The following is a 14,280-nucleotide window of genomic DNA, read 5'->3' as shown; positions in this document are numbered from 1 at the left end:
TTTGTAGAAACAAAGAGGTAAACAACCGAACACACGTTTAATGCGGTACAACGCTGCCCTCGATTCTATAGTACATGCAATAAACTAGATTACAGTTAACAAAGAATCCCCATGAACAAGCTGAAACATTTGACTAACATTGAGGACGATAGATACAAAACGGATATTAATATTATAACTGAAATCACATTTGTAGCCTTTTTGAGGAACACTGAACAAATATGATGTACAGTAAGGTGATAAAATGCTGTCAAATTGTGAGGTGGCCCTTGGGAACGCTTAAGCAAGTGACATTGCATTAATCTTTCCAAGATATGTATAAAACCACATATGAAGAGTTTGGTTCCAAAGTGATATAAATCATTTTTATATTTTTCAAAAATCATGTTTTTTTATTGTGCATTCCAATCAATATCACTCAAACTGCAGTTGGTTTGTTTTGATTTAAGCCATAATAACTAAAAAATACAGCTAACTAACACAATAAAAACATGATAACATAATAAAAAACACGATTTTTGGTGTTCTCATTTTGGAACTCTTCATATAACACCATAAAGACTAAAGCTGCTTAAAAACATATAACAGCAAGCCACAACGACAACAGTATATTTAAACAAATGCTTGTTATAACTTAATACAGCCTGAACAATTATTACCTTAATTGAAAAACAAAACAAACGAAATAAAAACAATAATAAACTACCTTTTTAAGTTTCTGCACCATTCCTTCAATACTAAGGTTATCGCCCCTGTGTGCCACCTTCTTCTCCATCTGCGCGAGCCAATCACAGAGCTCCTTGTTCTTTTCATTGAAAATAGTCCAGGCGTTCAGACGGTCAGCTATTTCCTGTTTGCGAAGTGACACCTACACACACAATGAAGAGGAAAGTTAAAATCCAATTCAGCTTGACAAACAAAGTGCAGTCTAAAAAGTGGACCATGCAACATTTTCTCTATAGTCTCTCTATGAAATTAACTAATATTCATTAAGTATAGTAACCTTAGTTTTGGGATTTATTTGTTGTAAAACATAACCACAAATTTACCACAAATGTAGTTTCACACTAGTAACCATTGTATAACCATGATATTTGTAGTAAAAACATATACATGTCATACAAACGCCTAAAAAAACACTTTCACTATAATAAAACCATGGTTAAATGGGTGGCATATTTCAAGTTTCAAGTTGTTGGGGGAACATTGGTCATTGGTTTTTGTCAGGTTAGAGTCACTTGACCATTTCATCTGTGCTCCATTCACATTAATCACAATTTTTGTCTACTCAATGTGATCATAGACCTAGAAGACTCAGAATATAGACGCTTTCAGCGGCAACAATGCTACGTGGCCCAAGCGTAACTTCTGGTAGACCTCCGCAAAGAATCAACCGTTGAGTAGTTTAAATTGAATTTAATACAATTCATATAAAATCAAATATTAATATCAATAAAAATCAAATATTAAATGAACGGTTACATTATAACCAAACCGAAGATTTGATGAAAGTGTCTATAGCAGAACTGGTCATATTAGCCATTCAATTTCATTGTATTTTGAGAAGAAAAACACGTCTTGCACTCTCTGTCCTCTCTGAAATTTAAAAGGTGCTCTTGAACAGTCCAGTTCACTAAACCCTTTTCAAAGCTTTAAAATAATTCAGAGTATAAAATGTTATAGTTTGGACTGAAAGCACAGCACAATGTGAGGCGGCTCAGCATGAGACAGAACTATCACAGAAGGCCCCAAATGTCTCATATTTAAAAGGCTTTTAACAAAACACTCGTCTCATGTCGTGAGATTGATGACTGGAGGTGAAGTACAGCAGAGAACTTTTAAGGCCTTTGTGTCTCTACTGCTTTCTGTAGATAAGAGGTTTTGTCTGTTAAGCATGTACGAACACCGAGACACTCCGGGGAGCACGACCAACGCTTTGTAGTTGCTTTGTAGTTTTTTATTTTGCTCATGAGATTGAAGAGGCTTTCAAGCAGCATTTTAAAAAAGAACGCTAAATTTCAGTGAGGTCCATGTGTTTTTCTTTGCTCCATTAATGTCACAAATACGACTAAGAACATGAAATTAATCAAACTGTGTGAAAGCATTAGGGTATTGAAGTTAGTTATTTCAATTAATTCAGGGTCTAATTGTTGTGTTTATTTACTTCAATGAGCTCACAAACACATGACACACAAAGGACCTGCTTCTAGAAAGACAAGGCCTGGCTTTACCATCTCCCATTAATTCCAGGGAACGAGTCCACCTGCAACCTGTTGGCCGCAGACACTGACACACATATGCGGTCTGACCTCATTAACTCTGAGTTTGTTGTCGTGTCTTCATTCGAAACTCTGGCGGTCACCCAAGTCACAGCGTCAATGTTGTAAACTGAAAAAACGGTTCACTAAACAAGGCTATCGGATGTAATTTGGTGCGATGTCCCAGGGTTGGATGTAGGCCATGCATGATGTGTGCTGAATGCAGTCGTTTTGTTTAAAAGTAGTGCTATTCATTATACATTTTCTCATATAATGATTAATGAACTGAATGTTTGATTATTGTACCCGGCAACTCTCCCGCCCAAAGAAAATTAACTTATTTATGGTAGTTAAAGTGTAGTAACTGTGTTTTTTTGGTGTGTTCGTTTTTTTGGTTACCACTATGGTTACTGCGTCCGAAATCGCATACTATGACAATACGTACTGATTTAAATGAAGTACTTATCTATTGACTGTTAAAACAGTACTTTCAATATAGTTTGTGTGGGGGTAGTATGAACGGATTTCGGACATACTGCATCCGCCATGTTTTATTGTCATGTGACCTGTATGCTCTCTGACGTATTAACATCAACCTGTACCTAGGCGTCGGTACAAACGTAATTTATTCACGAGAAATGTATTTATCTCTACTTACGTTTAGAAAACGGAGACCCGCTTTGAAGATTTCTGCTATTTTTATTTGATTCACTTTTGAAATTTGACAGTTGCTCAGCTCCCATGGCATCATGGGATAGAGACGTGGCCATCTGATGCACACTCGCAAATCTCGCCGGAAGCAGTAGACCATCCGGGTATTTCTCGACTACTATTTTGTGCATACTGAGGTTTCGGACATACTACTCATGACTCGTACTCATTATAGATACTATATAGTATGGAAGTAGGCGATTTCGGACGCACGGATAGTGATGGTTAATTTGTGGTTACCATGGTTTTACTATTGTAACCACTATATTAAAACCAGTAGTCAAATGGTCAATTTTCGTAAACGTCAATCTCCTACAGTGGGCTTGTTTATGTCTCTTGTATCATTCTACACTTTAAACACATTTCTTCCTGCATGATAAAAGTATTTTAACTCAAATATATTACTTAATATTTTATATTTCTATATATTGAATGTGCTTATAAATAGACCAAATGCACTGCTTCACGTCAACCTTTTATCAATATTAATAAATGACCAACTGACTGTACATTGCACAGCATGTCACAATATACCGGTATCGCAAAAACTGTGATATTAAAAACCATGACTATCAATATCATGTTCATGGCTTCCTACTCGTATGATAATATTATCAATTAAGTTTTGACCTAAGAGTCATAATGGTTACAAACTCACTCACTCATTGGCCAAAACACAAACTAAACTTTAACTAATACCATTATTTCATAAATAAAAATCAGTAGATATAACAATAATATTGTTACCGTGAATTATTTGGGCCACAGTAAAGACTTGACCTTGTGACTTGTATATTGTGATATATGTGGAAAAGATGATTAAAAATGAAATTGGCATTACAATGTCATGACAAACCAACAGGTGACAACTTTTCTACTTGTCCATATCCTGTCACAAACATTACTGCCAGTGTGTCAACAGATTTTGATCCACTTTGTGAACAGAAAAACAACATAAATTTAGATCTCCATTCATGTAAACCCATTTCCCTCTCTTTTTCTGTGCCATGCGGCATTGTGAGTGCAGGCCGAGGCCCCGGCGGTGAAAGTATTGCGTCTTTTCAAAGTTGCCTGGACAACAGCCCCGTGCCTCTGTTTCCCTCCTATTCTTTCTCTCTCCCCCTCAAAAACACAAACACACTCACCTTTAGGCACAGTTCTTCCCATTGGCTGTGAAGTTCATCCACCTGTCCCTGAAGCAGCGCTACGTCTGCGGGCAGCACGTACTGTGACACGTCTGCCTTCATGTTGCTCAGCTCTTTCAATCCTCCGGCCCAGATCTCCAGCGTGTCCTCGTCCTCCTGCATAACACGACAGGCAGCACCAAGTTAACATCCCCTGCTCTGCTGCACACTAACCCTAGTCCTCTCTCTCTGTCCACTGGATTAAGCCTTGGGACGGGGGAGGGCAGGAGGGGGAAAGGGGGAAGAGATGCGGGAGGGCGGTTGGGGGAGGGTTCATTAAAGCCCGGTAAGGGGTGATGGGGTAAAGGCCAGGCATGTTAAGGACACTATTTTTTCTTTTGTTTGAGAGTTTCACCCAATCTGCAGATAGTTTCCTCCTCATTAAAAATGGTTTCACCGATCATCATGTGTTAATAGCGCAAATCAAAAGCATCATGATTAAATCAACAGATGATTTTGCTTGACCAAAGACTTTACTGATATTTTAAATGTATCAAGGAACAGAGGGAGAATAGGGAGAGATGCTCAGAGATGACGTATTTTTGTATGCAAAACCCGGAAGCGAGTTAGCATTTTAGGACTTCCGGTTCCAACGGTCCAAAGTCTATGGGTTTTTTGAATGGGTTTTTGGGAAATCGGCCGAAATAAGGTCTGTGGTAAACAAAACCTCTAAATATTTTCAAGTTTTGTTCTATGACATAAAACACACCAATTATAACCCGCTTGTGATTTTTTTAAAGCCTTATTGTGCCTTAAAAACGGCGGTTGCTAACAAGTTGCTAAAAGCGACTTCCTTCGGTGGGGACGTTAGACTTCATCGCGCATAGAAAGCTCACAAATAATGCAACATGGGCACAAATCTCTTAAAACGTAGATGCGGATTCATGAGTAATTAATCACCAGGGAACACATTTTTTTATAAAGTTTGAAAGAGTTGTTGGAGGCTTGGTGGTGGTGACGTCGATATCGAGCGACCTTAAGTGTAGTCTGTTGATAGCATCGTGTTAGCTTACTTCTGCCGATTGTATTTCGGCTTCAAAAGTAACAAATGTGGTGTTAATTTGTAAAGATTCTCTCGATAGACAAAACGTGTAAAAATCATAAACCTTTGTTAATGACAGAGCTTATTTTTTGCGATCTTCCAAACGTCTATGGGAAAAATGCATAGGCTCTCTGTCTAGGGAACCAGCGCATCTCTGAGGTACTGGATTCACTTGGCAGATAAAATCACTTTTTACGATACGAGCAGAATTTGTAAACGGTTTCTTTCAACTGAACACAAATGTGTGAACTGGCACAATTCATGGAGCAGTTGTCCAAAGATGACCAACAACTTAAAAAGAACTGCCAACGTAACCCATGTGCTCTGCACATTTATGTATCATTTATGTTTAATGTTGACTAATGTTATTACAGTAGGCTCCAAACGTATTGAATCATTAATAAACTTGTTAAATTATTACTAACAATTAATATGGCTTAATACACGCAAATATATTAAATACAATTATTTAATAAATATCAACGTAACATACTAATTTAACCTAAATCTTCTCAGCATTAAGTTTATGTCCTTCTTGAACTCAACACGACACATATTATCCCCATTAAATATGTTTTTTCATCCTAAAGGGTTTATTTAAAAATCCTTGTGCTTTCAGGCTTTTGAAGCCCGTATGTCTGCTTCAAATTAATACTAGTTCTGATTTGCTGAATGCGAGTTGCTATCTACTAGGTTGCGAATCTGAGAACCTGAATTCTTTAGATATCACTCTTCGATGTTAGTAATACCTGTCTAAGCCGCTCGAGCGTCTTTAATTCTTCTAGGTTTTCTGGCAGTGGACTTTTCAATCTTGCTTTGATCTCCTCCAGTTTGAGAGCACTGTTAGCCAGTCCAATTTCACATTGCGTCCAGTTCTGTAAAGAAACAACAGAATATGATCATTAATTGTAACATTTTCTATATTGTAGATCGCACAATAACAGGAAGCAAAGGAATATTCCAGATTCAGTACAAGCTATGCTACTTGCAATATATTGTTAAAAAAAGCTACAAGCAAACAGAAACACAATTTTTTTTCTTCTTCTGTAAAGCATGTGCATGAATGAATAAACATGATTTAGATGACATTTTTAATAGATTTTCATCATTTTTATGTGAAACCACTTTTCTACAGTAAGTGGATGGATTGAGCTTTAATGATGTAATTCCTGTGGGTGGAGTTTGGTCCATGTACCTGGTGTGATACAGTCGATAATGTGATGTCCATTTTATGGCATCCTTTGCATACAGACGTAAAATCACCATGAAATCAAACAGGAAAATGTGTGAAAGTGTTGCAGTGATTATTATAAATGATTTATCCGTGGACACCATTCTTTTTTTTATTCATTTGCACTTGTAATCTTTAATCAAAAACATTAAGCTCCTCTCCATCTCTCAACAACAACTCTTCACCAAATGACGTCAGCAACAAAAAAGGGGTAGGACTTATACTGACTGTCCAATGGCAAGGCATTTTTAGCCCTCCCTTTCAGGCACATCATTCAACAAACCAATCAAAAAGGGAATGGCAAAATAAAGCTCCGCCCCACATTTTTTCTAATTTCAGAAGCCGTTTCACTCGGATATACGTCATGATACGGAAAAGAAGTAAATCACAAATTCCATTTCATGGTGACTTTAAAATGACTAGGATGCCAGATATTAGAAGTACAGTATATAACTTCACAAAGACACCGTAAGTAAACAATTCTATCACACAAGCAGTAAAACGGTGTATATTTTACTATGCATTGCATGGCCTGGTGTACTTTGATTTTTGCGAGCCACTGCTTTGCTGTAAGTATTCTGGAAACCGTCTATCAGTGTATTATATCAATTCAGATCTCAGATTAGCAAATAGGGATTTCCCTTTTGTGGACATATACCATCCCCCCACCATGTGACCACATGCACACATAAACACACATCTCACAAACACAAATCACTCTCTTAACCCTCTTTTGGCTGTGAACACAATTTCAATTCCAAACAAGATGAGAGCCAATCAGAGCTAGTTATGATGTCAAATACATATATTCCATCTAGTTAGTCTGGTTTAAAGGAATTATCCCAAAACAAGGGCACATTACATTCAATGCCATTACAAAGCTAGGAACAGATGGGATATTATTTAAAATTACTTCTGGCTGAAGGATGACATGAGGGTGAGTAAATTATATGTTGAAATTAATTTTGGGTGGATGTTTAGTATAGAGGGTATGCATTGATGTCACTTTCCCATGTGCACATGTCGGGACACGCCCTGGGACACGCTCCCCTGGGTGGCAAAACACCCAGCAAAATGGCTGAGGAGAATAGGAGAACGAAAGAAACCGGGACTAAAACACGCAATTATTTGCTGAATTTACAAGCAGCTGGATTTGACGGTAATCCTTATGGCTTCACTACGGTTTACAAAGGAATCAGGTGTTCCTGGACACTAAAAACGTTGCGCCGAATTGCGTTTCCTGATATTGTAAGCAGTCAATTTGCCAACCACGGGGGCGCGCTCCGGCGTCCTCACGTGGTAAAGTGACGACACGTCCATACCCTCTATTGAGCCCCACTTCAGGGAAGTGTACACGTTTAATGAATACGTTAGTGAATTGTTTGGAATTAGGAAGTTATACCTGTTTAGGTTTCATTGCTCTAAAGCCTTTAGTGTGTGTGTCTTTATGCTACAAAATTCACTTTAGCCGATTTAAGCATTTAAAGGTTACAATTGTTGTCTTCTGCATAAAAAAAGACCTAAAAAGATTATTATTAATATATGGTTTCAATAATGTTTCTTGAGGTTCGGAAAACAGAACCTTCATGAAACTAGACGAATTTAAAATGAAGTTACATTTAATATGGCTTCCACTTTACGGTTTAGAGCATTGTGGGAAAGCTCGTGATGCTGACAGATAATCCTTAACAGTAAGTGTGCAGTGGTTTAGTCGCAGGGTTTTTATAACCTTAGTGTGTTATGTGGCCCAGCTGCCTCGTTTATGGATTACAGCGAGATTAATGCTGATCTCTCATCCTCTAAATGAAGCACTTTATCAGAGAAACACATTTAGGTCAAATGGCAAGACCACTATTCTAACCGTTATCGCCTTTACACTGACGATGAGGACAAAGAAGGGAAATGTGGAGATATGTCTTTATCAGATTGATCCAAATCCTTGTCATCTTTATGTCAAACATATTCAACTGAGATTGGGAAGTTTCACAAACTCATAAAATGGATCTGCCAAAATTTACAACACAGCCCCTCCCCTGATTTATATAACATCTAAGCAAATTCATTCGAAATGGTTTCCTCTTAAGAACTCTAATCATTTCTGCTTTTGTTTCACAGCTCATTCAAAGCTTTAGTGTATTTTTCTTGTTCGTGTGAAATAGCCTACTTGAGTTATGGCGTTTGCGAGAGCCTTCCTTTCCTTCACAAGACCACAGCTTCTCTCCCACGTCTCTTTGAGGGCATCAAGTTCAGTCTGCAGGCGTGCTTGCGTCTGCACATCTGCCAGCGCATAAATCTGTCTGCCTGCCTCCACAGTCTGGTTATAAAGTTTTTCATGAAGATGTAGTCGCTCCTCGGTCTGCTGTGGGATGGAAAACACCAAAGACATTTATGGTCGATCAATCTATTCTGTCTGACATGACCGTCTAAACTAAAATCCAATTGTATCAGTTTTTTGAATGTTCTTACCTCAAAGTCCTTGATAGTGTCTTGAAGCTGCTGTAAGGTGCAGGGCACCAGTTCTGTTGGGGGCAGTTGTTCTTCAGATTGTCTGAGAAAGATTGAAAGTTTCCTCAAGCCTGCATCATAAAACTGCCACTCTATCATCAGTCGCTCCAGATATGTCTCATGTTGCTGGACCCTTTGCTGTGTCCCCTGCCAGCGGTCCTTCAGTCTGCTGAGGCTTCGGATCAGACAACTCCTGCTCACAGTAGAATAAACATGTTGGTGTTGAGATCGTTTGAACATTGAAAACAAACTCATTTTATTCAAATTATTAAATTATCACTTAAATTATTAGCAAGTTACTCCGAGTTTAGTAATTCTAAACAAGGTTATTAGGACATTTAAATAAGGTTACAAGATCTAAGCAAGGTTATTATAGTTTGCTAAAACTAAACCTAAAACTATTCAAATATTTCTGAAATGAAATAAAATACAGACTTAAATATTATAATTATTAATGAAATAATTATAAATAATTGTTTTTATACATATATTAAATATGTTATGTAATTTATATTATGCAATTTATAATATTTTATGTAATACATAAAACTGAAACTACAAAACTACAATATCTTTGCTTGTAATTTTTTGCTTTAATAGAGAATTCATATTAAAGCTGCAATCTGTAATGTTTGCCTCTCTATCGCCATCTCTGTTTAAAACTGCATCTGCATAAAATTGCAGTTTACATTATATAATCTTGCAAGGGTTGAAGTAAAATGACATCAAGCTTTAAAGGTGGGGTGCCACAGTGTTTCATGCATTCTGATTTCTTTGCACTTTTAAACGTGCTGGCTTCTCAAGCTTGACATGGTCAACTTGCCAAAAAACGAGTTGGACGTATAACGTAGTATTTTTGTTGCTTGATACACTCCCCCAGCATTCATATAGGTTTCGGAAAGTTTTTTTTTCGAACATGAAATTCCCTTACGTAACAACTTTTCTTAGTTCCTTATTGGTCAACTCTCCCGGAAAAGCACGCCCACGCATCAACCCGCCAGAGCGAGATGAAAGGAGCATACGCACACGTCAACCAGAGAGCACTGCGTTCGCGAAGTTCAGCTGTGTTTGTTTGTTCACTGCATTTGGGTGAGGATTGTTATATAAATGGTGGATATAACGCTGGAGATCGTTTGAAACTGATAGAATGAGCGGTCCCAGCGCTAAAAGATGCCAGATATGAACCTGAGTTTAATAAGTGAATAAGTGAAACTGAGTCATATGTCTGTGTTTTTTGGCAATCGGCGTGTACGTGCATACGTTACACAACGTTATAGTGAATCAACAGTTATGCAGGGATCATGCGATGATGTATTGTGTGCTCGTGTTGTAGTCCCGCCCCTCTGAACACGCTCAGGGCTCGCCTGTTTTCGGAAATAATCGTACAGCTGTATCTGTCTTTTATAAATGTGATCAAACTAAATACTCTTCGAAGATATGAAGTATGCAATACTATATAGGTACCTAAGATTAATATGAGATTGGCAGAAACTGCATGCGTTACGTCCGCTTTAACAAAAAAGTTACGGATTGCACCTTTATGAAAACAGATCTGAAGATGCCATCAATACTATAGATGCGCAACACATAGCAGAGATGTAAAAAATTCTACATTGTAGCTTTAGGGCTCTCTACAATACATTTGTTACTGCAGTAAAAAAACAGACATCATGTTAAGCCCAACGTAATATCTTGAATGCAGCGGTGCAGGACATCCATCTGAAGCAGCACTTATTACCTAAAAAGAAACATGATTTCGTGCTGTTTCCACTCTGGTAGCACATGAAGTTTCATTTTCTAAAAGTGAGCCAGCTTGAGCTCTAAAGAGCACTTCCATTCCACATAACTCAAGAAGTTTTGGACTGGAAACCCGTGGAAAAATTCAGTTGGAGAATCTCCATTTAATTCCCTCCCAGAAAGATTATTACACCGCATTCTTTAATTCTAGCCCACAGCTGTCCTGTCAATACGGTATTATTGGGGTTGCAGGGAATATGTTATCGACCGATATGCTACATAAGCTCACCTGTCATCAATCTGAGCGCTCTCCAAGAGTTGCAGAGCTTCACTGATCATAGCATCCCATAACTGCTGACTGGTCAACGTCTCCACTTTCAACCTCTGAAAGATTCATTATTAACATTAATCATTCATAACTCTGTAATAACCACATCATCTCAAAAAGTACACAGTATTTAATAAACAACCACTTGTTTATGTTGCTCTTTTATACAACGCAAAAATATATTTACATTTTCTTTTTGAATCTACAATCTTATATTTATCTACAATCATTTTGCTTCTCAAGTGATTATACCTTGCTCCAAGAATGTACAGATAATTGTGATGGAAAACACTAAAACTAAGACAAAAACTAAGAAAATGATTATATGGTTTAGTATTAATGTCCACTTTCTTAGTTTGACTGCATTTTTATGCACAAGAATATTCAAACATCAACTAAAATTGGGTCATTTATATTACAGTAACCCAACAGCCAGTTTACTTCAGGTTTACTTTTCACCTTTTGTTTTTTTATTTTGAATTTCATGTAAACATTTTATTTGGAACATCTACTATATAATGTCAAAATGTATCTTATTTGCTACTAAACACAAAAGTAAACATAAAAGTAAACCAATTTTTTTTTGAGAGTTTAGGTAAAATGATAATTATGTCTCATTCTGCAAACTACTAACAATATTTCTCCCAAATTTCATATAAAATATTGTTTCTATTTGCATTTATTTGCAAAAAATTAAAACTGGAGAAACCGGTCAAAATAACAGAAAAGATGCTCTGTATTTAAGACCTCAAATACCACCAAGAAAACAAGTTCATATTCACCTTTAAGCAATACAACGTGTGTACATGTATTTAGAAAAAAATCGAAAATATTTTTTGTGTGATAACCTGGATTTTTATCACAGTTGTCATGTGTCTTGGTCATGCTGTCAGTCTTTCACATTTCTGTTGGAATTTTGATTTTGTTGAAATTCAACAAGACTGGAATGGCCACAACACATCTAGAAATGCTTATTTGAACATAAAATTTGGAATGGTCTCTTAATTTTTTCCACGGCTGTATATCAGGTTAACCCAATATAGATTACACGTCTAATTGATAACAGCTTTACCTGATGCACAGCTTGCTGCTCTCTTATGACAGAACAGTTTCCAGACACCTGATTGGACAAACCAGCCTCAATTTTGTCCAGGAGCTGCATCCAGCACTCGCACTTCTCTTGAAAGTTCTGATCACACAGACGCTCTCCATACAGTTTCCTACAGAATTATCATAAACATTTCAAGGTCTGACAAGTTTACATTGGGGAAAATGTCAATATGTACAATATGCATAAATAAAGCATTTAAAAACAAAGCGCTTCTGGGATCGGATACAAAAATGCATTAAGCAAAAACGTTTGTTAAACACTAGCTCGGAAAAGTTGCACTTGCCTGTGCATGTCCATGGCCTTAGAGAAGACCTGAACCCACTGTGTGTTAAGGGTCTGCAGCCTCTCGATCTCTGTGGGGCCGAGGGTGAGACCAAGGTTCTTCTGATTCAGAACACAAAGGTCAGGGTTCAGCCCACTCAGATCTAACAGAACCGTCTTATAGACAGCGAGAGAGAGAGAGAGAGAGAGAGAGAGAGAGAGAGAGAGAGAGAGAGAGAGAGAATTTAAATTAAACTCTGATTCCATTCCTCTGCCATTTTTAGGAGGTAACTGATTTACCTTTAGGCTGTCTATGCTCATATCTGAGGAGCCTGTAACACTTTCAAATCTGTTGAGTTGTTGCTCTAATGAACCCAGCTCAGTGATGAAACTGTGATGTTCCTCCAGCTCCTCCTATAGATCAAGAACAGCACTTGTGACACTTGTGTTTATCGACCATTTTGTTCAAAGAATCATTTCTTTCTTTTTCCCCTACAAAGAACCTTTAGTTAAACAGAAAGTTTCTTTGGATGTTAAAGGTCTTTTTTGGAACCATTCAGTCAAAAATGGCGTCACAAAGCACTTTTTCCCTCACCTGAACTTGTGCTCCAATCTCAGCAAGTGTCTTGGCAAGATGGACCTGGTCACGTGACAGCAGTCTGGTTTGTGATTGGATTAGCGGGGCAGATTGGGGCTTTATGTGCCCAATGAGAAGCTTTGCAGTCTCCAGCACTTTTTCCACACTGCTCTGCAAAGCCGTCATGGTTTTGTCCATGACCTGTGAAAGACATTATTTTCTAGAATTCACCTATTTAAAGCATAGGTACACAGGAAATTATTTAAGAGGTTGCTAAAACACTGATTGAAATATTTTCACATAAAATGGAAAAATTGAGTGTGTGTAGAGTACCTTACTGGTATTATTAGCCTACTAACAAAAGCTCCAGCTCAGATGTTCTATGTTCCCGTCTTTCAAAAGCACTATTAAACGTAAGTACCCATCTGTGGCCGTCTAATGTTTTAGCACTTAACATGCTCCTGCTAAAACTGGTGAATATGTCGTACTGAAGACAAGTCCTCATTATTACTTTGGAAACTAGAGTATATTTACAAAAAAGTACATTTCACAAAAAGTATGAAAATGTTTACTTTCAACCAAAAAAAGTTACAGATTTCAAGTTTCTTCTTTGCACTGGTCTCAATCCTCAGTAACTTGTATCAAGTATAGACGGTTTCAACGAAACAACATAAACAAACATGACTGCGCATATGTGCGTTCGTGGACTGCCCTTAACTTCCGGTACACATTCGCAAATGATAGAGTACCTATAAATTATTTCTCATAACAAGCAAAAGAAACCGAGAAGAACCGTTACTTCGCCAAACTTGCCTCTCCAGTAATTAGAATTTAGACTGCGATACCAAGTTCAACCGCTTAAATGCGACAAAACTACAGGACCCATTCAACAACAAATTTATTTCATAAAATGAACACACAACAAAATTTAACAAATCGTTTATTTAATAAAGTTATTATACAATTAAAATAATATTAATTAATATTAACGTAAATTAAATTAAATATACATAGTTAAATTATTAGACACTAGCCGGACTGATGAACAAACACAGATCGGAAGTTACTGTAAATGCAGTCCAGGTGCACGCGTCCGATGAAAGGGTCTATATTGTATATACAGTGAGGGAAATAATTATTTGATCCCATGCTGATTTTGTAAGTTTGCCTGCTTACAAAGAAATGAAGGGTCTATAATTTTTATGGTAGGTTTATTTTAACTGATAGAAACCGAATATCAACCAAAAAATCAGGGGAAAAATGTATATAAAGGTTATAAATTGATTTGCATTTCAGTCAGTGAAATAAGTATTTGATCCCCTACCAACCAACAAG

At 37.2% G+C, this 14,280-nt stretch overlaps 1 protein-coding gene across 1 annotated transcript in view; it reads right to left on the bottom strand.

Annotated features, from left to right (window-relative positions):
* LOC130565982 (uncharacterized) overlaps positions 1-14,280 on the bottom strand; it is a 98,506-nt gene that overhangs the window by 15,475 nt on the left and 68,751 nt on the right. Inside the window, 10 exon segments of the mRNA XM_057353185.1 lie at positions 707-868; positions 4,115-4,270; positions 5,945-6,070; positions 8,591-8,785; positions 8,893-9,124; positions 10,958-11,052; positions 12,069-12,216; positions 12,391-12,545; positions 12,669-12,782; positions 12,964-13,146. Coding sequence (XP_057209168.1) covers positions 707-868; positions 4,115-4,270; positions 5,945-6,070; positions 8,591-8,785; positions 8,893-9,124; positions 10,958-11,052; positions 12,069-12,216; positions 12,391-12,545; positions 12,669-12,782; positions 12,964-13,146 — 1,566 coding nt within the window.

The sequence above is a fragment of the Triplophysa rosa genome, linkage group LG15 (genome assembly GCF_024868665.1).
Source record: "Triplophysa rosa linkage group LG15, Trosa_1v2, whole genome shotgun sequence".
In the NCBI taxonomy this organism is placed as follows: domain Eukaryota; kingdom Metazoa; phylum Chordata; class Actinopteri; order Cypriniformes; family Nemacheilidae; genus Triplophysa; species Triplophysa rosa.
Note: the sequence above shows the minus strand (reverse complement) of the source record. Positions and strands in the feature narration are given on the sequence as shown.